The sequence below is a fragment of the Lathamus discolor genome, chromosome 2 (genome assembly GCF_037157495.1).
Source record: "Lathamus discolor isolate bLatDis1 chromosome 2, bLatDis1.hap1, whole genome shotgun sequence".
Taxonomy (NCBI): domain Eukaryota; kingdom Metazoa; phylum Chordata; class Aves; order Psittaciformes; family Psittacidae; genus Lathamus; species Lathamus discolor.
The window spans coordinates 20,733,640-20,759,609 of NC_088885.1; the positions used below are offsets into that span (position 1 = coordinate 20,733,640).

Genomic DNA, 25,970 nt, shown 5'->3' on the forward strand with positions numbered 1-25,970 from the left:
TGATCCATCAAGTCTAAAATAAATAAAAGCAATCATTCTGGAGACAACTCCTAGGGAGCTGAGACACTACTCCCCAGCCACTATTCATTGGAAAAACAACAGTTGTACAATGACAGGCAACCATGGGAAAGTTACCTGAGGGCTGCAGAAACATTCATTTATACAAAGTCTGAATATGAGCTCTGTTCCCTGTCTGTGACAAAGAGCATAGACCATAAAGAAGAACAGGCAGATAGAGTATTCCTGGAGATCTGCATCCACCCAAAAATGACTCAAAACTGGAAAAAGACGAAGAGCTTAATTTCACCATGTCTCCTGAGCTGTGAACACTTCCTCTGCAGCAGAGAATCAGAGATTTACTGTTATTTCAAACAGAGCCCATGGTGTAGATTAAGGATTTATATGTACAGCAAATAAATCTGGCCAATTCAAATAACTGAATATTTCATACTAATGTTGATTCATTTCTGTTTTGCAAGCATCAAATAAAAACATCTTAATCGCCAGAATTTTCTTGTGTTTGCTCATTCTCTAATCCCTCTTCTTCCCCTGCAGGCTTCTTAATTATATGCCCTGGCCAGTGATGAAAATGTTATTATAATGAAGAATTCCTGAACCCAAGTATTATTTTTGCAGTCTTCCCTATTTTGAAAAATATTCAGCTAAACAGCACTAGAGATATAGACCATAAAGAAGAGTAGAGCTACCTTACAGCTCAATTGTAATGCTATGAAAAGGAAAAGAGCAAGCCAAACCCTCTGTTTCTAGACATGTGTGAATGAGCAGCCATGCAAAGAATACTCCCAGAAGCAATAATCCCCTTTGATAAATTAACAATTTGGTGCAGTACAGTTCTCCACCTGATAAAGGTCCTTCTCATGGAAATAACATTAAAATCAGCACAGACTGTATTTTTACTGCCAAGTTCTTCTATATAGGCAGTATTCCATTTTGATTCACATGAAACTGAGGCCATTGTGTTGTCCCCTGACAATCCTCTTCTAGAAACAAAGCATTCTGACAGCATGTCATCAGTACTGAATCTTAAAGGATTGTATATGATGAGGAAATGTAGTCTCATTAATCTCCTCTGCTCAATTAAGTCAGAAAACATGGAACAAAACCATTGTGTAGAGACACGGAAAACCACTGGGTTTATTTTGTGAATTTCAGGCTGCTAATGTTTAGAAAAACTAACATGTATTTCGGATTCCTCCTCCACGCTTCACTATCAAAAGTTACATCTTATTCATAACATCCAGAAAATTGGCACACCATTTCTGCAGCATGTATCTCTCTTCTAGATAAAAAACTATCTGTGACAAGAGCCTAAGGAAAAGTTTTTTTAAAATGTCTTCTGGCAGCTTTTTGACAGGCTTTTCTCCGCATTTCCTGGCACAAACTTCCCAGAGATACTTGTCAGCAAGCAGGTTTTCTACGCTGTTTCTCTCAGTTGTCTGGACACAATGGGAGAAGAGTGCATTCCCCAACCAACCACGAACTCCGCACGAGCTAGCTCAGTGGTTATCAGCAGGCCAGGCAGAGCCTGAAAGCAAGACCTGAGCAGGGAGAAAAGCAGCTCCCAGTGAAACAAGCCAGCCGTAAATTCCTGCCACCAACACCTACAAACACAAGATTTGCCTCTGTAAATGGAGAATGCAGCCTTTGTGCTGCCCTGGAAGCTGCTAGCTTGTTGCACAGGCTGCTTTTTAGGAAGCAAGGAGTACTACATTGGTACCCTAACTCAAGCTTCTGCTGGAACCCTAACCCTCAAGGAAATAGCCATTGTTACCTCCTCCTCCTATGACAAACCTCCACTGGGGGACGGTGAAAACCTGAGACTTCAATATTGCACCCGGGGCTACTGGTGTCAAGTCAGCAAACAGTAAAAATCAGGGGACTGAACAAGGATTACTACAGAAGGATCGTGAAAAAGAAATGTATGTACAGTAATAGTTCAGTTTAGTACGGTTCTGACATTGCCACTGCTCTTCCAAGTCATACATTTCTAGTCTATATTTTTATCATGTTTTTTTTCAAAGGATACTTCCTTGGAAAATTGGGAAACTTTTCATTGTCAACGAGGGAGATCAGGCATTAATGTGGAGTCAGGATGGAGCTTTTCAAGCAACATCTCTATTTCCGCTTGCAAGCACTTACTCATATCTTCAAGACTGTGGACGTTTTCCAATACAGATTATGCTTATCTTACAGTCTACAAAGCGTAATATTTTTTAGATTTCTTTCAGAAAAATGGTCAGCATATCCTTCAAAGAATAAATGGACAAGGAGTGGAATGAACTGTCTGATTTTCCACCTTGTAACAGCAAAAGTCCCGGATTTGTAAACTAAATTCTGTCTCTCAGGAAGATGAAATATGTAATTCTGAGAGCTTCAAAAATAAGCAAAACCTGGCTTCTGATACACCTGCGCTTGGAGGATGATGGGATTTGGAGACCATGAAAGAGATCTGAGGTTTTTTTCTATGGGAGGATCACTTAGGGCTGACACTGATGTCTAGCAAAATGAAGCATTTCCTTTTAGTCCAGGGACTCATATAAATGCAAATGTTTTCCTACAAGTTAATTAACTTCTAGACTTCGATGCTTTGTGAAATTTCTTTGCAACAAACCACTGGCTTATGAACAGAAGAAACACTACATATGCACATTCACATGCACCCACGGACCAGCACATATTCAATACAATTGCTAAAGCTTTGTTTCTCTAAGAACCTGTTCTCAGAAGCACACAGACTTAGAGCATCTCAATCTGAAGATGTAAAAGCAGAAGTACACCAACTGTTTGCTAAATGATCCCAAACATTTTTCAGAATAGATGATTTATTTTTCTATTCCTCTGACAATCTTCACATCATATTTTAAAAGGCTACATAAGCATTTTTTATAATTGTAGTTTCTTTCATTCATAAAATTTAGCCATTTAAATCCCACACACTTGATTAATCTTGTAATACCCAATAAACTTGCAATGAACTTGTGACTTTTCAGGGCCTGCATCACTGGGCTGTTTTCAGTTTAAACAGCTGTGCTGTTAAAGTTTCTTCTTCTATAGGACTTGAGGGTACCCATTTGCTTCAGAATTAAGAGCTTAGCACCTACAAATGTTCAGCTAACCAGATTGTTAATGGCCATGTTTGCTTTATACTTTCTTATATAAATAGAAAAAGTTCTTCCTCAAGTGGAATGGTTCAAAGGTTCACATGTTATTTTCCCAGCATTTCTTATGTTACTCCCTTTATTTCTACCTCTCCTCAGTGTCCAAAGATATTACTTATAAAGGTTTGCACACCCCACGTTATCTCTTGTATTCTCTGAAATCACTGCTGAATGTTTTCTTCTAAGGTGGCCAGCAAAAACTGAGCTTGCTTTACAGCAAAATCATCATAATAATCTTATGTTTGTAATAAACTGAAATATAGTGAAAAACCTGTTACAAAATGCAACACCTTAGTATTATTATTTTTGATACTTAAGATCAGTATTTGGTTTTGTTAGTTCTTTTGTGTGTGCTTGAAATTCTTCACTGGTTAAGTTACTTTTGCTTTCACCTCTCCTGATATTTCTATGCAGTTCATCTGGATACCAAATTCCCTTAAGATTGTCCTTAGATAAAATTAGAAGCTTAGCTGCTTGACAAATTGGAACATTCCTCTGTAAACATTCAATGTCAGCACTTCTGTCATCTGATTTCTGAGTGGAATTTAATATATCAGCTGTGAATAGCTTATGACCTGTCCCAAATGTGGGATTCATCTAACTAAATGCAGATGCAGCTGAGCTGGTCCCTCATTATAGTCAGCAGAGAGCACAGAATCACAGAATGTTTTGGGTTGGGAGGGACCTTAAAGATCATCTAGTTCCACTGCCCTGCTACGGACAGGGACACCTTCCACTAGACATGGCTCATCAAAGCCCGGTCCAAAAGGAGATGAATGGGAACTTTCAGAGTTCACTCACCTCATACCAAAGTAGACATACAGGTTGCCTGCATTACAACCAAACTTCTGTATTTTTCTCCACACAAAAAAGACAAAAAGAGAAATTGCCTATTTTCTTCCATTATCTTTTGTGACCTTAGCCTGATTAGCTCAGACATTCATGCCTATCAGAACCAAACTCTTGAGTTCAGATTGCCACAATGAGAGACCACTTTTTTTTCCTCTGAAACATGACTGATTTTTACTGAAGTTTCTCCTTGATCATGCTCCTTTCAAGTGAAGGCTCTTGAATAGTGGCCAGTAAATGGCCAAAACTCTGGACTTTTCTAGTCTCTTGGAAAATAGTCTGAACATGCTACAAACTCATCAGTTCCTGTGGAACTGTGAGAGGGTCAAGAAGTTTTTAGAAATCCATTTCCTAAGACACAATCTATGACCTTGATGTCTCAATCAAGGGTAAAGCAAATTATTAAAAGAATGTCCAGTTCAGGTGTTCTTTTACTGATCACCTGCTTGACTTTGGTTTAGCCATAGAACATAAATGCTTTTCTGCTGACACTGTGTAGAACTGTCAATGAATATACAGTATTATCAACAGCCACAACAGTTCATGAGCATGCCTATTTACAAAGATAATTTTGGGGTTAAACACTTGTTTTCTGTCTCGCATTCACATACTTGAAGCCCGTGTCAGACATTACCTTCTCCTTAGGCTGATAATGCTGAGCAGCTGATGATGTGTACCCAAAAGATTTGCCAGCTTGGAAAGAACTGGAAACACGCAGAACTTCTCAGCTAGCCTACATGTTTGGAGGATGCCATTAACCAGTTCTGGCATATGAGCTAAACATAGCAGTGTTCAATAATACACCGTTCAGAATGAAAATGGGAACACTGAGAATGATGCTGCATGTCAAGACACATGACAAGAAGGCAAAGGTCATGTTGCAAGGCAAAGACTATGAGCAGCAAGGCAGGTGACAGCAGCTCTGATTATAGCATCCTCATATTCAGGACTGACATATTCATCAAAGGTGGATTTGACAGATTGCCACACATCACAGGAAGCAGTTCTTTGCGTGGGAATGAAGCTCAGAGTGCTGTTAAAAAGGGGCTGCTAGTCTCACTCTTGAAACATAGGCTCAGTTTACTGAAAAACTGAAGAGGGAAGAAGTTCGTAAAATCCAACTACAGTGCTTATACCAAATGATATACTACTAAGATGATGTTCAGGAAAAACAGGGTTTGGAAGGAGTCTATTTTTACTTTCTTACTTACAAATTAATATGAGCACACCTTCTATTCCTCCTCCCCTCCCCAAAAATACCTGCAGTATAAAATCAGTCATTGTAAGAAAAAAACCTGCAAATCTATGGAAGAACACAAGCTCAGCAAGTCTATGGAAGAACACAAGCTTATCAACTATTTATTAAAATCCATCATTAAAATTGCATTTGAATTAAGCAGAGTTAAACAATTAGCAAAACAATCAAATGACTGTATAAACTATGGAAAATCCTGAAAGGAAACCTCCATAAATCTAATAGGCAATCTCTAAAAATTCATCTGGCCTACTGCATTAAACATAAATACTGATCACAAAGCAAAACTGGTGAAAACCCCTCCCCTAAAGCATTGTGAACAAGTCTCAGATATCAGTAACTTGATTAAAACCACTACTGTTCGAAACTCTGCTGCAGACCTATATAAACTTTAAAATTTTATAGTTTCTTTATAATAATAATTCTTTGACATTGTTTCTGAGCATTTTAAGACTTGCAGCTTATAGTTTCTCTGATATCTATTAATGCTGTTAATTGAATGAATTTAAGACAGCATAAATACTTTTTACGATTAGTTCATTTTAATTACTTGAAAGTAAAATGAACATCCATAAAAGGCAAATAATTGAACATTTAATTACGGAAATTTGCTATTGATTACTAAAATTTGCTTTTAGAATGGGCATGTTCTTTTGCTACTTGCAATTACTGTAATTAAGGTTTTCACATGTTAATTAGAATTGTTTTGGCATGGCAAATTCCACCCCTCTCTGTCTCTCAAAGTAGGTAATCGCACACATTTTTTTTTTTTCCCCTAGATCTAGTATACATACACAAGGAAAAGGACTTTCCAGAGCACCTTCAAAGTAAAAAGGGGCATAATTCTACCAAGTCAAAATAAGCGTAAAAACAATATGGACTTCTTTTTTTTTAAAGCATTAAATATCTCAGCCAGAAACAGGAAAATTGAAACACTCATGACAAATGTCAGTAAAATAATAAAAATACTTAGGGACAAATAAGATTTCTATAATCACAATATGACTAAATAAATAAATAAAAAAATTAAAGAGATAACTAACCTTGTTTTAACCTAAGGTGTGAGAAACAACATAACCTAACCTGAAAAAATACACTGGATTGTTTGCCAGTGAATAGCTTATATACCAGCTAATGCTGTTCTCATTCTTATATTTTAATTGCACCAACAGTCTTAACTTTTGTAGCCCTTCCAATTTATATACTTTAAGTACTTCTGAGGAAGCTTGTTGGAGATGGGAGGCAGAATGCCATCAGCCTGAGAGTTTCACTCTCAGAGATGCAGCAAACTGTAAGCTAGCGAAACTCTGCCCATCTTAAATTAAAATGAGAAACTCACAAGCCCAGGGACTGAATATGGCCTGCAACTTCACTGAATGTCATTTGGGATCATATAATTTTTTCCTTCTATATTACTTCTGACTAACACTCTGCTAGGCTTTAATTTATGGCCTAGCAGTGTATCTGAAAGAGCTATTTGGCCCTCAGTAAAGGAGAGAATATTCCAGGTTTAATTGAGTACATAAAATTCTACTTTGTGCCCTCTTGAGTCTTTCATGGAAACTGTGGCTCACCGAGGTAGACAGTAACTGTTAGGAGTGTACTTACTGCATTGAAGTTGGGAAAGAGATTGACTGCTGCAGCAGTGTCCAGAGGAAACGGAAGAAATGGTTTAATATCCAGCGATGGCTGCAAAGGTGGAGCAGGAGGACGCACTAGGGCTGGAAGAGCAGGGCTCTGGCATGTACCACCTATGTGTAGAAAGAGACAGAAGCATTCAGCAAGTACTGTGATTAAGGGGAAGGAAAAAAAGCCAACCCCAAAAAGCAACAATAAAAAGTCAATACTGGATTAAACAAATACATTATTATTTGACCACAAATTACACCATTACTGAAAAACAGCACAGTTGCCTCAGTGATGGTTATAATTCTTTGCCAGTGATTACCTCAGGTATCAGTCTACTATTATTTAAAATTAACTAATAAACCATTTCCTTCCCTGGATTATCTGGAATAATATAGTTCAGTGTATGTCTGACTTCCTTTTACGACTTCAGCTAGTCTCATTCTGCTATGAATTCAGTGTTTCATTCCAACCTTATTGCTCAACCCTCCAAAGCCTTACCGCTTCAGAGCCAACCTAAACTTCACAAACACAACATACCTTGCTGCCTCAACAGCTGATCAATACAAATCTAAATTCAGAACAGTTTCAGCAGCCACAATGCTGCTTGTGGAAAGGTATCGATAAACATTTTCTGCTCTTGCAAGGGATGGAGCTGATTCAGACTCTGTGCAGCAGAAAGTTCCTGTTGCCTAATGGTACCAACCATTAGCTCTGTGGGAACATGATGCAAATGAAGAAATCCTCTTGCATACCAATAAGTCACTACCTGTTTGCAGTGCACCCTATTTTACTTAGTTGTTTGTTCCTTGCCACAGCCAGCTAGAAACTGGAAAGATCCAAGCCTGTTCTCTTGCTTCCAATGTCTCACATGTTTTGGTTGCACTCCAAAACATCAATTCCCTGTTAATTAAAGAGTACTTGGATCCTAGGAAACTGTTAAAATGTCAGTATTCTTCTAAACTGAGAGGCAGGCAGCAGACTGTAAAAACCTGCTTGTAAGAATACAAGAAACATTTTAAAACCAAAAAAAAAAGGGAGTTTTACCCTACTGACTGAACAGAGACACAGGCAGACAGACCAACAGACGGAAGAGAGCCGGAATCTTTTCCTTTCATTCATACAGACACCTCATTAGACAAGCTGCATACATTCTTTAGAAGACCAGATATAATCAGAATGATATACAGAATCTCTCTGTATTTGGCCAGCAAATCTGCTAACAAGGTTTGCCATTAAATATGTCTAAATGAGGGCTAACAGCACAGGATTTAATTAAACAGTTGTAACAGATCATCCACAGTTCTGCTTCTAGGTATAAAATCAGCTTGAGCTAAATTTTCAAAGACTGGGTTTTGCCAAATTTCAGGTCCTGTGTGAAAGATTTCACTAAAAATCATTGAAAGGAAAACATTATCCATTAGTAAACTAAAGATATTGGATGAGGGTTTGCTCCAAGCTCACGTTAGGTTTTGTCATAGAGTCACTGCCATTTTTTGACTAATTTTTACATTTTCCTCAATTTGAAAGTGTAGCAAATAACTCTTTGAATGCAGCAGCTAAGGATAAGAGCAACAGAAAAGCAGAGGCCAAGCAGCTCTGCTTTCCACAGCTCGCCATCATAGAATCAAGTATTTAATAATTGCAATTGCATTGGCAATTGCTACATTCCCATGGAATTATTACGAAACCAGCATAAAAATAAATTGAACAGGTCACAATGATGATAGGGTAGTGTTGAACATGCCAATCTTATTCCCTTTGAATAGGAAAGACCAATGAAGTAATTTTTTTTAGATGCTGGAAATATTTTTTCTCTCACATATAATGAAGGGAAGAAATCACTCCTACTAATATAAACCTCAGTAAGTCTCTTGAGTTGCACCTGAGATTGTACAGAATCACAGAAATGCCAAGGTGAGCATTTGTCTGGTAATAGCGAAGAATCTGAAGCAGGTTGAATATCCTACAACTCACAGATGAAAATGCAAACTAGACTGAGAAATATCATCTGTGCTTGGAGACACAGCTCACTGAGTGTGTCATCTCCATGCTATGGAGGAAAGACTCACAGGTTTGGATTATCTACAGCATCAGCACTGCTATCCCATACTCTCCTAGGATACCACGCTATGAAGGGTAAAATATTTCCATTCTGTGAACCTTCCCCGTGGCATGACTAGGCGCTCACACACCTGCCGCTGCCAGCCAGGGCTGCACAAAGTCATCTGGGGACGAGAACACGCTTTAAATGGAAAAGCTCAGCCAGCTCTGCAGGACCTTGGCTGGAACTCACAGCCCCTGGAACAGAGTTTAAAATCTACCACAGTCCTGGCTAGAGTGGCACAGAAAATTAGTATGTTCAGGAGCACAGCTGCTCTCTGTTTTCTCTGTTTTTGCAATAGTGTCAGACATGTCCCTGAACGATGGAGCATGTGATAGGTATCATGAAATCTGAGCTTTTGCTTGAAAGATATTCTCTAATGTTTACAGCTGAAAAAATTAGCACTTCTTTCCACTGAACATGAGCAGAGATGTAGTCTAGAATTGGCAACAGGAAACCTGAAGCAATGGCAACTGTTTTTGTGAGTCAGCTTAACTGAAAAACCTTTGGACAACATTTGGGAATGTCAATGTTAACTACTTCCCATCTAATACATTAGCAGAGAGTTGGGGAGGGGTAGAATCCCACAGGGAAAGGTTCTTGAAAAGCACACATAGATAAATTCTTATCGTAAAGAAGGCAATATAAAGGGCAGAAATGATGATAGGATGAATACGTAATAACCAAGAAAGCCAAACTGAAGGTAAAGTAAGAGAGGTGCACTAAATCTAATAAAGGGGAATTTACTTTGAAAATAAGTGGTGCTATGTGTGACAACAGCATGCTTAGAAAATTAGTATAGCAAGACATACATCTTTTTTATTTATCTAGTATTACTGAACACTGGATTGAGATGAGCAACCATCGGGACTGCCTATGACTATTTTGTCACAAGCTTCTACAGAAAGGCCTTCACAGTCATTATGCAGATGCAACAATGCTGAGCAACACACAATGAAGATTCAATGTCAGCCTTTTTGCAGTCTTCCAACCAGCAAGGTCTGGAGTTTCACTTTGACCAATAAAGATAGGATAACAACCCACACCACTGACAGACTTTGTCCACAGCCTGTGTTTGACGCTCTGAACCTGAAGTTCACATGTACATCCTTGCCAAAACCTAGGTGCATGCATGGCCTGACTTAAGATATATATTAAGATATATAGCTGTTTCCACAAAATGTAGGCTAGCACAGGGCTGAAGTTACATTTTATGAGTAGCATGCTACAATTACCTAAAATAGGAGGATACCAACTTATTTACTAATTCCAGTATTACAAATTAGTGATGTTACAGTCTAATTTCTTTTTAAAGAGGAAGAATTTTTGCAGCACGTTCAGATCTTAAATATGAGATCAATGTTGTAGATATTTGGGAAATTAATTTTTTGCAGGAAACATACGAATAATATAATACAATGTAGAAGCTTCATTATCTCAGCATTTTAACCAAGACTGAAGTAATCATTCATTTCTTCAATTTTCAGGCAATTTAAATCACATGCAAGATAATCTCTTGGCCAGAGGCACTGGGTATGCATCCAAGGTAATTGTGAGCAAACAAATCTGAAGAAAAGCTTTCTACAGACCTTTGCCCCTTCCTATATCTCATTGAGACAGTTTTTGAGAACTCCTCTAGTGTCAATCAAGCAGCATTTTCACACATGGATGCACTTCTCTACCTCCAGTTGGGACTAGACATTTTGCCCTACCACTAGGTAATTTGTTTTGCAATACAGCATTATGCTCTGAGCACGGACAGCCTATGTGGTACAAAGCCATGTGTGTAACATGAGGTTCATACTCTTTGATGCATAGCCTATTCAGGCAGTTCTTCAGAAACCTGGTATGATATAATGACATGAACTTCATCACTGCAACACCCTCCTTGTACCCAGAACCAAGGAAAGACAAACATTCAGATGAAGAGATGATTCATGCAGGTTCAGCCACAAACTGTTCATTCCACAATCAATTATCATATTTTATTTTTTTTGAGTTGGAATATAAAGAAATATTGTTTTCCCCTTATCCCCAGTTTTGACTTCAGAGACCACGTTTCACTATGGAAATGAAAATACATTTTAAAATGAGAAGTCATTCCAAAAAGAAGAAATCAGATTTCTTTAAAAATGCTGATGTTTTTGCCTTGAAGACATTTCTGTCAGAACTCCTTACAAAAAAAATAACACCTTCTGTGTGAAATTTTTGCTTTCAGTGAAATAGCATTTTCTGATAAGAAAGTCTCCCATGCAAATAAGCAGATGTAAGAAAGCAGAGTAGTTTTCATATACAAGATAATATATAACAAGTTTTCTTAGTGTTTCTGGAGGAAGTTAACATCCTTGTCCCTCAGGTCCCCTAACACACAACTCAACAATTTGGCAACCACTTATTGCTGTATTTCATGACTTGGCTATAGAGAAAGATATGCTGCATCTTCTCCTGCACAGCCTTTCCTCATGCACACTCATTCCCAAACCTTTAAACTCAACTGCAGGTTTAGTTTCCAGAAAAAGAATCACCAGTTCTATTATCAAATAGTCTCTCCTTAGGAGAGACTATTCAGCCCAAATTTTGCAGACACAAACAATGTAGATAATTTTTTTGAAATGCATTTGGAACTTGGAGGTATGTGAACTGGGCAGGAATTCTAAACTAATACTCCATTAATCTAAATCTTTTGCAGTTCTTCCATCATTAACTATTACGACCATAAACTTTGAGTAAAAAAGCAAATCTCTGCAGAATTCCATTTTGATTCCTTCATTACTTTGCAATTCTTTCCTTCTGGCCACATTTAAATACAAGCCTTTTTAAATACATCAGAGACAACCTAAAGTAATGTTCAATTTCCCTTACATCCTGCAGTCTGTTTTCAGTATCATAATTTGGTTTCTCCAAGATACAGATAATTCCCAAGTTTTCCACCCCATCTCATGCCTCTCCCAATATAGCTTACTTGGGGTCAAAACAATATACGCATTCTGCCTTGGCAGGAGCTCCGAGAACCTTTCAGCTGGTATGACTCAGTGGAGTAAGCTGGGAATGCATCACTGGTTTCCAACTTAAAAGTTAACTTCTAGGCAACTTAAAAAGATAACTTCAAAAAGTATCAGTAATATTTTTTTTATATAGGATCCTAATATTTGACAGTTCACACCCAGTAAGCATTACAATATATCCTTAAGACATATTAGGATAGAACCTGAGCCAAACAAATTTATTTTCCCTAGAAAATTCTCAAGAAAACTAATTCAGGCTATTTTAAAGTATAAAAAAGAAGGGATATGTTCTATATTATAAATGCGAAGAACCTTACTTTTGGGTAACTCAGTATCAGCTAGAACTTTTATTTCATTATGAATTTAGTTTGCCAGTGGGCCAAATAAAAGGTATATTTGAGAGGGTTTTTTTCAGAAAGGCAATAAAGACATAAACATTTAAGAACAGTAAGCTAGCCATGATGAATAATGAACATTCTTTATCTAAAATATTAGATATCACACTTAGGTCTATAGAGAATCTGATAGAATGGAAAAATTAAAGATATCCAAAGAAAAAAAGAATAACCTGCTCTGGGATATAAAAAAAGACAATGTGACATGAATTGTAGATCTGGCTTTTAGGAATTAGCTTAATGTAATTTGCCAAGAGTTATAGTCACTAGGGTACTCCCTTTTATCATTGTACGATAGTCTTCATTTTTGCAGCAGATACTTTTCTTAAAAACTGTTGAATTGTCACTTTAAAGGTACGTTCAGTTTTGTAATAAGTAGTAAGATTTGCCTAATCACTGAACTACTTATTAGTAGTTATAGTACTCAAATGACTAAAATATGAACTCAGCATACAAAAGGTAGCTAACAGGCAATCTGTAGCTTTTATGTACATAAACAGATACACTTTTAAATGTTTAATAGGTTACATAGTATTGCATATGGACTGAAAAGAGGTCATGTGAGAACAAATACATGACGTCTGTTGAGAATTTATTGCTCAGAAAATCCATTCCTTGCAAGGTTTTTGTTGTGGTTGGTTTGTGTGCATGTGTGTTTTTTTTGGTTTTCTTTCTTCTTGTTTTAGGAAGGGAAATGAGGATCTTAAAACAAAGTGCTTTCAACACCTGTATGGTTCATAGACTTTATCTTGGAGAGCGTTTTCATTATAATAAATATCCCAATAAGTAATCCTGAAAATATTTAAAAAATGAGGACATCCACATTTAAACATATTGTTTCATACAATCCCTCTTAGTTTCAGAAAAGAAAGAAAAAACCCGAACTGCATTAAATATTTTACACCCACTAGAAAAGAAACACCCTCAAAATGGGGTTCCAACCACACCGGCTTTGATACTGCTGCCTCTCCTGAGACAGCTGGAGGATCAAGTACACTGTGTGGCAATACAAGCTTTCCTTTCATAAGTTTTGCTGTTAGTAATGTTAACAGTGGCTAGTCACTTTGAAGAGGATGAATGCAACACTGTCTCAGTTGTGGAGATCTGAGTGTAATTGATTTTTCAGTTCACTGCCCAAACCAAAAAAATAAAGACAATTAGGGGGAAAAAATAAAAATCATTGTGTCAGCTGAAACATTTCTTTCACTCCAAATTAAATTCTATAGTTTGTACTTAGATACTTGACCACTTTTATTATTTAAATATTGGCAAATTTCAAACATCCAAATCCAAACAATTCAAAATTATTCATTACAAAAATATTTTCAAATATTTTCAAACCTCTTTCCTGCTTCCCCCCACCTTTTTTTTTTTTTTTTTTAATCCAAACTAGAACTCTTTCAGTTTGGCACAGATCAATATGCACTATTTATTTACAGAGTGCATGTTTCAGCATACACACTATTCACCTGAAAAGTCTGAATCACTGGTCATTTGCTACTATTCAAAGTATTATTTTGCTTAGAGACAATATCTATCCTGCAATTCCTGCAAAGTGAGCTAGTTTAGAAAAAGATTTTTTTTTATTAGTAATAGTAGCTTTAGAAGCCTGTGGCCATGCATCATATTGGGGTTTTCAGTCTTTTTTTCACACTTACTAGCATTTTGTAAAATAAAATCATATAACCTGATATAAGAATTTTAATTGAAAAATGTACCCCTCTGTAAACCTAAAGGAGTAATTTCTCTTTTTTTTTGCATATAACGCTGTGAAATTACTACTATGATGCTGGACTAAGAAAATTTGCATGAATACACTGATATCTATTATCTTCTTTCATTGTTGTCCTTACTTTCAGAAGACAATCCTGCTGCTCCCTTTTCACTACCTTCTTCCCTCCTGCTCCTGCATTGACAGACAGCTGGGCCCAGGTTACAGACAATAAAGTCCAGTCTGTCTGAACAGGAACAAAGTGCACAGTGGTGAAGACCCTACCTACTACAGTTCAGAAAGATGCTAATGTCAGAGCCTCCACAAACCCCATAAAGTACTATCCCCTTCTCCTCATACCAAGAATATGCTATGGCCCACAGGAAACACTTTACTGAATATTTTGGTTTTTTTTAATTACATTATATCTACTGAAAATAACACATGATCTGCACTTCAGTACTTAACACTGCCTGACAATGAATTCCACTAATTCACTAGAAGCAACATCTTCTATGGATTATAAATTGCACAAAGGCAGCAACTAAGCTTTTTATTTTAGCAACATGACCTACCTAATTGAGCTCTTCAGAATCCTTTGAGGTTTTTTCCAGTTGGTCAGACAAATCTGGATGATTTTTTTTTTTCCCTATTGGAAGCCGTCGGATCACTGAAAACTAAATGATCCAAATTGAGTGTTCCACTTTCTGTAAAGTTCTGGCTGTTTCCAGTAGAAGGAAACAACAAGAAATTGTGTAACTTGGCCGCCCTGCTTATTACCAGCTGCCCATACCAAGTACCAGCCATTGTAGCTACCAGACAGTCAGAAAGCCCAAGACCACCAGTGTCATGGCTTTGGAGAAGATAAACAAGCAAAATGCCCATGAACCTCCTCTCCTCCCCCGTGAGAATGGGTGAGCTTTTCATTCCCATCTGCCTTGCAAAACAAAAAAAACAAATGTTAAATACCCAGCAGCTTTATATTACTCCATGGAATTCTGGTATTAATTCTCAGAGCACTCCTATATGGCAAGAGACTATCCCCATTTTTCAGCTAAGAACCTAGGGCAGACAGCATAAGTCACCTGCTCACAGCGCACACAAGAATCTGTGGCAGGTGAATGAATTTGAGCCCTAGGTCCCTAAACTTAATGTTCTGAGCACTGCAACAGCCTTCCCTGCTAGTCTAGTAGAGAACTGAATGCATTTTCACTCAGACTTGGGAGATCTCATGATAGGAAAGTCAATGTCAAAACCTGTTCTTCCTTCCCAACCATAAATGCTAGAGGGTAGATGAGTGGACCAATGACTCCGTATCTACACTGACAATTCTCTTTTCTTTTGGCAAACTATGTATTCCCACCTCTATATTCTGATGTACTTTCCCCTACTGCTCATGTTTTACACAGATTTTTACTTTCTTTAGTAAGAAAGTGAGTCCAAGGAAGCGAAAAGCCTTACTTGGAGTGAGCTAGAAATACATATAGGTATTCCTACCCCCAAGCACTAATGCCAGGCCAGAAAAGTTTGTCCGGATATGAAAGATAAAACAGCTTTCCCTTTTCTTCTCATTACCATAATGTCTTCATCTTGGGTAGTTATTCCCACATAAAGCAGCTACCCACAGTATGATTCCCAGTCTGCAGCAGAAATATTTACATTCAGATTCAAGCTGAGGTGTATCTTGAGTTGCGTGGGAAGCATGAGTGTTTTCAGAAAAGCACTGCAATTCATGAAGTCAGAGGAAGGGCACGGTGTTACAAATGCACATGTCCCCATAACTGCATATACAGGGCTTCTCTACATCTTTCAGCAAGTAAATAAATTTTCTTACAGTGGTATACTGACTGCACTACTGCATCATGGATGTCTCCTAACCAGTGGCTCAGAGTTATGTGCTTAGTGGCCTCTGCTAGATTTCTACTAGACCCTACCAGATCTAACCAGCTACAGGCTCAGCAAAAATCTTGTTACAGACTGAATGGATCTAAGTATTGAATGACATGGAGGAAGCTGCTGAACAGCATTAAGGGCACTGTTTCCCAACAGATCCTAACTGTGAAGACTCAACAACCTCCCCCGCCTCCCAATAAATAAATGAAATAAAGCAAAAATACAAGCGTCAGCTAAGTATTCTAAAAATCACATTAATTTTAAAGATTTACACTTTTTGACATTTAAAATATTCTTGACCTGGCATATTCTGCAGTTTGATTTTTCTGATGTTTTTATAAAGGTCATGTTTACAGTATAATGAGCATAGATTTTCAAGGGTTATTAATCAGAAGAATGCTGTATTGCAAACAGATTTTCAAAGAATTTTTCATTTTTATGATGAATATCTTAACAATTTTAAAAGTGCCATTTTTCAAAAGCATGCTTGGAAAAGAAATAACAATTAACTTCTGATGTCTTTACTTGAAATGAAACAAGCATACAACTGAGACAAATATATAACTAATAGAATGAAATAGACACACTCTACTAGTAAACTCTATGAGGACAGCACTGTGCAGCAATGCATCTTTCATTTAGCACTGAGAAAGCTCAACTTGAACAAATTCTATTAATAACTCACTGGAATTAGTTTTTGCACATTTTAAGTGGAACTTAATTCCAACACTTATTGCATGTTACTAGAGCATCCCTTCACTCTTCTGATAGCTGTAAAACCTCTACTGTTGTATTGAATAAAAGGTAGATCAACTTGGGAAGTGATTAAGTTAGGAGAAGGATGGCAGAATAAAAGCCAAAGGAGCAAAGTCTGCCGAGGTCAAAGCTAGCATCACAGAGAGGGAAGAAGCGAAGGAGGGAAAGAGGTACACAGACAGAAGAGTGATGGAAAGTCTACCATTATGTAGATCAACTTGGCTGTTGGTCTCACAGGTAGCACACAGCAAAGGACATGAAAATATCTCCCTGTGAATCTCTGCCAGTATTGCATGGACTGGGACAGGACTTCTCTTGGGATTAACCTCACAGGTTTTGTATACATAGGTAAACAAAATATACACACTTTGTATATATACATAACAAAAATGAAAAACGCATACCTACTGAAATAGAACCACATTTTTCATTTTTATTTCCTGTGCATAAAGACATAAACATTTACACAATACACCAGAAATGATCATAATATCAGAATTTTTCATTCACAAAAATCCCATATATATGTTTAAAGCTGTTAGATTATGTTCTTTCATAGGTAGGCAACAGAGTAAAGTTATCATTTTGTGCTGAACACTGAAAAAGTAGAGTGGAACCCAAAGTACAGGATTTACAAATGGAAAGTGAGCACAGCCAGAGCCACAGTAGACAGAGGTGGGTTTTAAAAGACAATTTCCTGAACATAAAGTCCTATTCAGCTCATGGTGGTTTGAAACACACTTGTTGAGATAAATTATACATCATACCATTTTTCCCATATGCATTCCTAAATTACAAATACTTCAAGTTATTTGGCTTAGGAACTTTTCTCACCAATGAAATACCTGATTTCTCACTCTGAATGAAATACCTGAAGAAAAGTAGACCAAACCAGCAAACATTAATATCTTTCATACTATTCTTTCTCAGGAACCCCGAACCCCAACTATTAGATCACGTGGCCTAATTGTCTTTAAATCCCATATAACTTTTCATATAACTTCAATGAAACAAAACCAGTTCAGCCCTCAGGAGAGAGAGAGCTGTTTCGGGAGGGTGAGGGGGGAAATCAAGAGCCTGAGGCTCTATCTGTGACCAAGACTGGGTAAAAGCAGCTGATGAAAAATTGAAGTTATCCTAGCAGGCAACCCATGCTTTGTACTGAGAAGCAAAGAAACACCAGGCAGTTCTTTGCAGTCTGTTGTCCCCATAGACACAGGGGAAGAGTTATGCTTCGTAAACTGTTAAACCTTACTAGAACAGAATTGTATGCCACCTCAAAGCACACATGCACTGTGTCCAGGAATGACTAATCTCTGGATTTTCATCAGCAGGCAATTACAAAAGAAAAACATAAATAGGGAGGTGGGGTGGGGAGGGAAGGGCCAGCTACACTCTGGGGAGAGAGAAAATCTTCCTGTCAAGTACCACCTGAATATTTGAAGATCAGAGTCACTGCCTTCAGCATTAGGCAGCTGAATTCAGCTTACATCACACTTACAGAGACATGAAATCAGATGTTGGTTTGTTGCCACACTGCCCAAAACTGAAGGTTAACTGCAGCAGTTGCAATATAGCAAGTTGGACATGCCCATAAGACAAAAAAACCATGCATGCTAACAAGCTAGCAGCCTTCCAGCATGAAGAGATGAGTCCCTTAATTCACTAGAAATTTGCAGATCATCACAGTCTTTCTTGGAATCTTTGCTTTATTGTACAGATCAACATATTGGTCATTCTTCATCTGTCTGACAAAGACTAGGGATGCAAATGATGAGCAGTTCTGGACTGCAGTAGATTTTTAAGTTCAGCAAGGGGTCAACCATGAAAGGAGAGCAGGTGCTGATAAAACATAAACCCCTCAATATAATGTTAAGGGCAAGGAGTTTGCATCAAATTTGGGAGCGGGGAAAAGTGGAGAGGAAAGGAAGGGAAGCTAAAGGAAGTAAGAAGGCAGGCAGGCAGAACAAGAATGTAAATAAAAGAATGGGATGTTGGAAATCAATGAGAGAAATCTAAACCTTGGACAGAATCAATTAAACAGATGTTTTATGGAAATTCTACATCCAGCCACAGATTTAGTTTTAATAAAGTTTAAATAGGACATGCTATAACATACTTTAAAAGTAATGGTTGTGTGACTGTATTGTATCTGGAAAATACTAACAACATTGCCAAAAACTATTTATTGCAGTCACACACTGCTCTTGTGCAAGTCAAATGATTTTTTTCTTCTTCTTTTTAAACAGAGATAAACATTTGTCATAAACTATGCTGGAAAACAGTTTCTAAGTTTTAGTTCACAGTATATCCTGATGACTAAGTATTTTTATTTCTTTCCAAAAACTGTGGAATTATGCTTTCATAGACACAGTTACAATCAAGAAAATAGCTACTCCACAAACCAGTAAGTCTCTGTATTCAAAAAAGGTAAGCAAAAAAAACCCACACCATGATGAAATTTAACAGGTAGGTACCATAAAAAAGTTTTATTAGGACTAGTGAAGAAAACAATGGCTTCCTTATATATGAGAAAGATCACACGAACATATTTTATACAGTGTTTGGTAAGAGCATTGGCCCATATATACTAACGCTGTGAGGTCAGAGTTGAACCAAACTCCCTACAAATTAGAGCCAGAAAGACTGCCAATGAAAGGAGGTCCTGCAAATGCTTTATGGCACAGTGAAATCACGGTGTCTATGGTGGCAGACTCAAGCACCAGAGCTTAGAGCCATTAAAATCTTGTTCTTGATAAGAATCCACAAAAATTCACCTTTAAGTAACACTCTGAGCTGTCAATAACAAATAAAGTGAAAAAAGAAAGAAAGTATAAATTCCAAAGGCATGAGGGCTTGAAACAACAGCATTTGGCTAACTCTCTGAACACCTAAATGCTCCGCTGTACAAGCAGGTTACCTTTATTCTCACTAATATAGTCCAGCCATGACCCTTCTGCAGCAGAGAAACCCATGACTACCTTGAATCAGACTACCTTGAATTCACTTCCATAAAGCTGCCTCTGTTCTCTGTCACAGAGGATGATTTTGAAACCATGCTTGATGCCAGTATGAAATAAGAATTACGATCTCCCTTGAATCAGGCTTTAGTGTTGTACATGCCCCTGCAATCACAAAGTTACAGATAACTAATTGTAACTATACTTCTAGGACATTTGGCTTATGCCATTGCTTGTGAATAGGAGAGAGGGGGAAAACACTGTAAAGTTTAACTTCCTTCCAGTGTTGTAAAGTTCCATATGAATTTATGTTCTCTGAAGATGGTAGGGTGGTGAGGCACTGGAACAGGTTGCCCAGGGAGGTTGTGATTGCTCAATCCCTGGCAGTGTTCAAGGCCAGGTCGGACGAAGCCTTGGGTGGGATGGTTTAGTGTGAGGTGTCCCTGCCCATGGCAGGGGGGTTGGAACTTGATGATCTTAAGGTCCTTTCCAACCCTAACCATTCTATGATTCTATGATTCTATAAGATCTGTGTGTAAGCCACACTCTGACATCTACTTATTATGGAAGCAAATCTTAAGATCCTTATAAAAGTTTCAAAAGTGAAAGAAATCAAGGTTGTTTTTTTATTAAAGGCCTGTATTGAAGCCTACTCTAAGTCTAACACCTCAGGGAAATGTCCTAATAGCTGGACTGTTGACTAAACTTGGGATACTTGCACAATAATCTCTTTTAGGAGCAGTTTATGTTTGTGTAAATGTGTATTCATTTCACCAAGGAATTTAGCTTGGGTTTCCAGCAGCCCACAAAAATCCCTTGACCACAGGGTTAGTATCTTTCTGGGAAAGTGAATACATTCTTTTTCAGTGGAGAAGTTCTAACAAAATGGCTATTTATAAATAAGGGCTACGGAAACTTTATTTTTGGCAAGCTTACACCTGACGGAGCTGATGTAGGCAATTGCTTTGAGAACTGGAAGACGTGGCAGTTAGTAGGTTGACTGTCCATCTCTTGATACTTGTGAAAATGCTGGCAGGTGCATTTTTTTATATCTCTATGTAAAACCTGCCTGTAATTTAAAAAAAAGTTTTTTAAGCAAGGAAAAGAACCTCCTTTCCTTCTCTATAGGTGGGGGAAAATCACCACTGCTTTTGCAAACAAGACACAATGGACAAAATTTTGTCCTATTTTCCAGAAACAGGCATGCCAGGCCCAATTTATCTAATCTATGACATATTGGATGCTCCAGGCTACATCCATGGAAACAGATAAAGGCTTGTCCTCCACAGATTTAATGAATGGGAATCCCTGCCCCTGGCTAATATAAATTGTGCTTGTTGATGGGCAATTCTATTGATTACAATCCTGTTACATTTACACACATACACATAAGAGTTTTCAGTAAGGTGGCATAAACTATTGGCCAAAAAAATACAAACCTAAGCCAACAGTATATTCATATTTCTTTAAGCTATATAAAATAAATGATTTTTTAGCTCTTCTGTATCCTATCCAGGTGTTCCTTAAGAACATTTTACCATCAAGCATACAGAAAATTATTCCATGATAAATACACGATTATTCATTGCATTCAGAACCTTTTCCTTGATCAAAAAGCAAAGAAATTTTTATGGGTTCTGACAGATTTTGACATAAGGTTTTCAGAGTGGACCACACAGCTTGTAGCTGTAAAGAAAAGGCAGCAGGACAGTACCTTGTGTATTGCTGGGTTACCATTTTACATGGGGGAATTTCTAAAAGAAAAACAAAAACCAAAAAACAAACCACAACAAAAAAATAACAACAATAAAACAAACCCACACAAAACCAAAACCAGTCCAAACAAAAAAAAAACCACCCTGTGGTGGTATAAAAAAAGTGGCAAGAAATGGTCTGCATACTTTCACATGCAGATTTCACTGCTGGCTAGTGATGGCAAGGGATAGTGGAAGGGACAAATGCTATTCATCTGCATTTTTACATAGCTCAGGAGCAGACTGAAACCCTCTGTAAAGAAAAAGGAGTATGATAACAGCTCAAGTACCTTTCCTGGCCTGTCCTTCTATCAGCCTGGCTATGTTCTGGTCCTCTATCAAGGCATCTTAAAATGTTATAGCCTCTGTCCTAGGAACTAAACATAGGAAAGAGTTATAAAATTTTAAATAACTTTGTAGAGAGGTCCCTTCTTGCTCATGCAATCACCCTGCTCAGAATATTTACTTATGGCCCTACATAGCTATTAAAATTTCACTTTGTGTGCATCACAAACTCAGGTCAGATATTCACCAATTTTGCCTTCACAGTTATTCATAGTTTAGAATTCAGCATTCCTTGAACTAACTGTAAATATATCTCGAAACAAAAACAACCCACTTCAAACATTTCAGCTCATTCCAGTCAAAGAATATCTTTTATCTATCTCGTTACTAAGGTGCTTGAAAAAAATCAAGCCTTGGGCATAACACAATAAAACTGTCACTCAACAGAGGGGAAAAAAAAATGTCTTGGTTGACATGTTTTAAGCCTCTCTCTGCTAGAAAGAACAAAACAGAACTAACCTTGGTTCTCCTGTGTAACACAGTTATTTGGGAGATACTAAATGTGATTTTTGAAAGGCATTGCTACCAAGCCTTTAACCATGATATGATAGAACACAGAACCAAGGAGAAAAATTGCTGTGCCGACTTTTCTGATAATCCACGCAGATGAGAAGGATCAGAAACATGCAGCCTCCTAATGTTAAGTCCATCTATTACAATTCCAGATGCTATTGAGTATGCTATATATGGAAGTATTTGCTCTGATTCTTACAAAGTCATTGCATTGCTTCGCTTTTACTATTTGGAGTAAAGTTATAATCATAATTTGATTTCTTTGTGTCACATTATTTCACATATTCGTACTATTTTTTCACATTAAAATAGAAAAGTAATCCCCAAAATTTAGGCCACAGACATTTGTTTAATTGAATTGTATACCAAATTCTTCAAGTGATTTCTCAATGTTTTTATTACTGGAGAAGAGCAAATTACCATCTCCAAAACCTACCACCTTTGAATTTTAACAGATTTGGTATATTAATCTGATGATAATAACCTTACAATACCTGAGAAGCTAACATGGCAAGGAAAGTGCAAAGAGCCTTCAATGGAACTGTATGTTGACAAGTAGGATCTCTTCTGCCATCCTCCCTCTCTGCTGCTAAGGAGCAGAGGGAGACTCACATACTGTAATCATCTTTGCTTTCCATAAGAGGTAATCTTACAGCATATTTCCAAGAAAATTAAATTATATTAAACCAGTGAAGTGAGCCAACCTATTGTCAGATTGCTATAGGAATGCAAGGATTTGCTAAGCCACAGACAAAACTTCAATCCTGCAAATACTTCTGCATATATTTAACTATTCCAATTCCTCCCATCAGTCGAATTACATCAGAAAAGTTAATTCTTTTTTAATTCATGCATGCAGAAGTAGGGTCTATCTCTTATTTGAATGACTCCATCCAACTAAACATTTAAAATGTTCCATAACAATGAGTTTTAAACAAAGACAATTCTATTCTACTAAAAAGGAATTAAAATTTTACCAAGAGTGTTTAATTTGAAGGATGAATCAAACCCCTGGATACTTGACCTACATCACCATATATAGGAGAAAATTTGTTTGCATAATCCAGAATATATTTTTCTACTTTAATACTTTTTTGAAAAAACAAAGCAAACTTACAAACCAGCAAGATGGACCACCTAAGAACAGAAACAAAACAAGAAACTGTAAACGTAAGATGAAAGTTAAGGTACTCTATGTGTATCGCCAAAGATGCACTAAGATTTCCATCTTTACTTTCTGACATCACATATTTAAAAAAAGAATAGGATTATTCCAGAGACAAGAACATACTTAGATCTAGAAATGCCATTAAAAAGCACTCAGAAACTTGGCTGTAAGTAAGTCGCTGAGAAAGAGAGACCTATCTCCCCAGAATTCCAGTCATTTAAGAAGAGTTACACTGGGCATTACTTTGAGCTGTAATACTAAAGGACAACTACTAAAGCATATGAATCTCTTTAATTAGAGGTATCAATTCAAGCAATAAGGCAATTTTGCATATAAGCCTCCAAGAAACATGAAACCAAACATAACTTGCCTATATAAGGGTTGCATTCCAAAGACCATGCACAAGCCAATTTTACGGACCTGCAGTTGCAACTAAGCATAAATACATAAATCACTTGATCCACAGCAGAGTGTTTTGGGTGTGTTAACTTGAAATGCTGAGATTTCAGTGGATGTGGGCCCAGTCATGACAAGATGTAAGATCTGCATACCCTTCTTCACCCCCACACCACTGATGCCTGCACAGTTCTTCTGTCTAAGTATCTGCATTAGGCTTGGGACTTTACACTTTCTGCTCTTCAAACTCAGACACTAGGTATCTGTAGCATCATAAATCTGTTACCTTCATTTATGCATTACAGAATGATTTGATTAGCATCTGAGAAGACTGCAAACCTGTATATCTGGCTATTCTGCTTCACTTGGACTTGGGGACAATATGTGGTAATCTTGTCTGGATAATAGTAGAATTTTAATGGGACATGTTACGATTTCCTTATTACGCTCTTCAGATAGCTAAATTATAGTTAAAATGCATTAAGAAGACCTAGAGCACACACAGCTGTTGGGTGTTGTTATGTAGATTCTGTTACTACCACATGTAGAAAAAGAAAAAAATTAAAAAAAAATCACATTTTTTTCCTCACTTAACCTACCATTTCAGTTAACAGAATACATCAAATGACTCAGATATTCAGCTACACGAGTATTTCCGCTTCCAAAAGCATTAAAAGTAAAATGTATCTCTGTGTCCGAGGTCAAGTATCAACTGTATTAACAAAACTGTTATGAAGTGCTTAAAGTTGCTTGTAGAATAACATTGCAACAGGGAAACAAAAGAAAGGAATGCAGAGTTCACGCTGTGCCACTATGCACTGTTTGACACTAAGTTTTGTAGAGCATTACTAAGGCCAAACCTGGTCATGCTACTAAATTAGTAGACTCAGACTACCAAGATTGGTGGAGACCTAAGAACAGCAAAAAGAGACTGAGAAAGTCAGTATAATTCAGTGTCTGACATCTTGAAGTGAATAGGCCACATGCTTTCAGAAGTATAAGCTGAGAATTGGATCCCACAAAACCATCTTTCTTGCATCAATACATCATTCAGTGTTTCCCTACAAGTTCTCCTGCATATGTAAGCAAGTAGATTTTAGCCTAGTTTTTATTTTATTTTTTTAAGCCCCAAACTGGAAAGCTTGCCAATTCACGTGATTTCAGGATTCTTTCTCCCTGTTGAAAGCTAGGAAAAAGTGGCATGAGCTATTTCTTAGAAAGGCTAATGCACACTGAAAAAAAACATGGAAGGCAGTCGGTGCCTGAACACGCCTGCGGGGACTACAAACCTTTTTTTTCCGTGGAAATCTATTTTTGAGAATATTTTCTTAAGTGATTGCTCTTCATAGGCAATGACCTCTGACTAGACATGATTTAGTACAAGATTTTCTCTCTTTCACCCTAAAATTCACTATAAATTTCCAGTTTGCTATTTATTATAACAGTATAATGTTATCTGGTCTTTCCAAAATGACATATTCAGAAGTCAAACTGACATCCTAATTACAAATTAAGCTTGTTACTAGGAATTCTTATCCATATACAATTTTAATATATGTCCATTCAGGAGCTCCAGGCACACAACTAGAAATGTTAAAACCAGAATTCTGCAGACTAGAAACTTGCAGACTAGAAATGAGCTTCTCCCACATGCAGCTTTTTCTGGCTGAGCTACAAACCCACAGAAATGATAGCTTGGTATGATTTGTGGTCATAAACTTCAATAGACCTGTACGAGATGATCCTCTAAGGAAAATGTTAAGCCAACTCTGCTTGAGGGAGGGAAAATGAATCTGAGCTTTTCCTTAGTGCTGCTGTTCTGCTTAACTAAAATCTGTTAACTGGAGGACAGTCACCGTAAACTACTAAACTATTCATTGAATTGTCCTGAGCTCTTTAATGATATCGCCAATAATGTTCCTTAATGAGACAAAAAAGGCATCCCAGTTCAACAAATCACTTGAGTGGTTGCCCCCTTGAAACCAAACAGAACGTAAATAGGACTACAGTGAGTTAAGAGGTATTCTACACAGCTTTTAGGTAATCAGGAAAGCTTGAAAG

General features: G+C 37.3%; 1 protein-coding gene across 9 annotated transcripts in view; it reads right to left on the reverse strand.

Moving 5' to 3' along the window:
* The window catches only part of ZNF385D (zinc finger protein 385D), a 426,940-nt gene that overhangs the window by 128,430 nt on the left and 272,540 nt on the right, over positions 1-25,970 (reverse strand). For all 9 annotated transcript variants that reach the window (XM_065666059.1, XM_065666052.1, XM_065666054.1 and 6 more), the window contains one exon: positions 6,892-7,034. In XM_065666059.1, the coding sequence (XP_065522131.1) occupies positions 6,892-7,034 (143 nt within the window). The remainder of the gene's footprint in view (positions 1-6,891; positions 7,035-25,970) is intronic.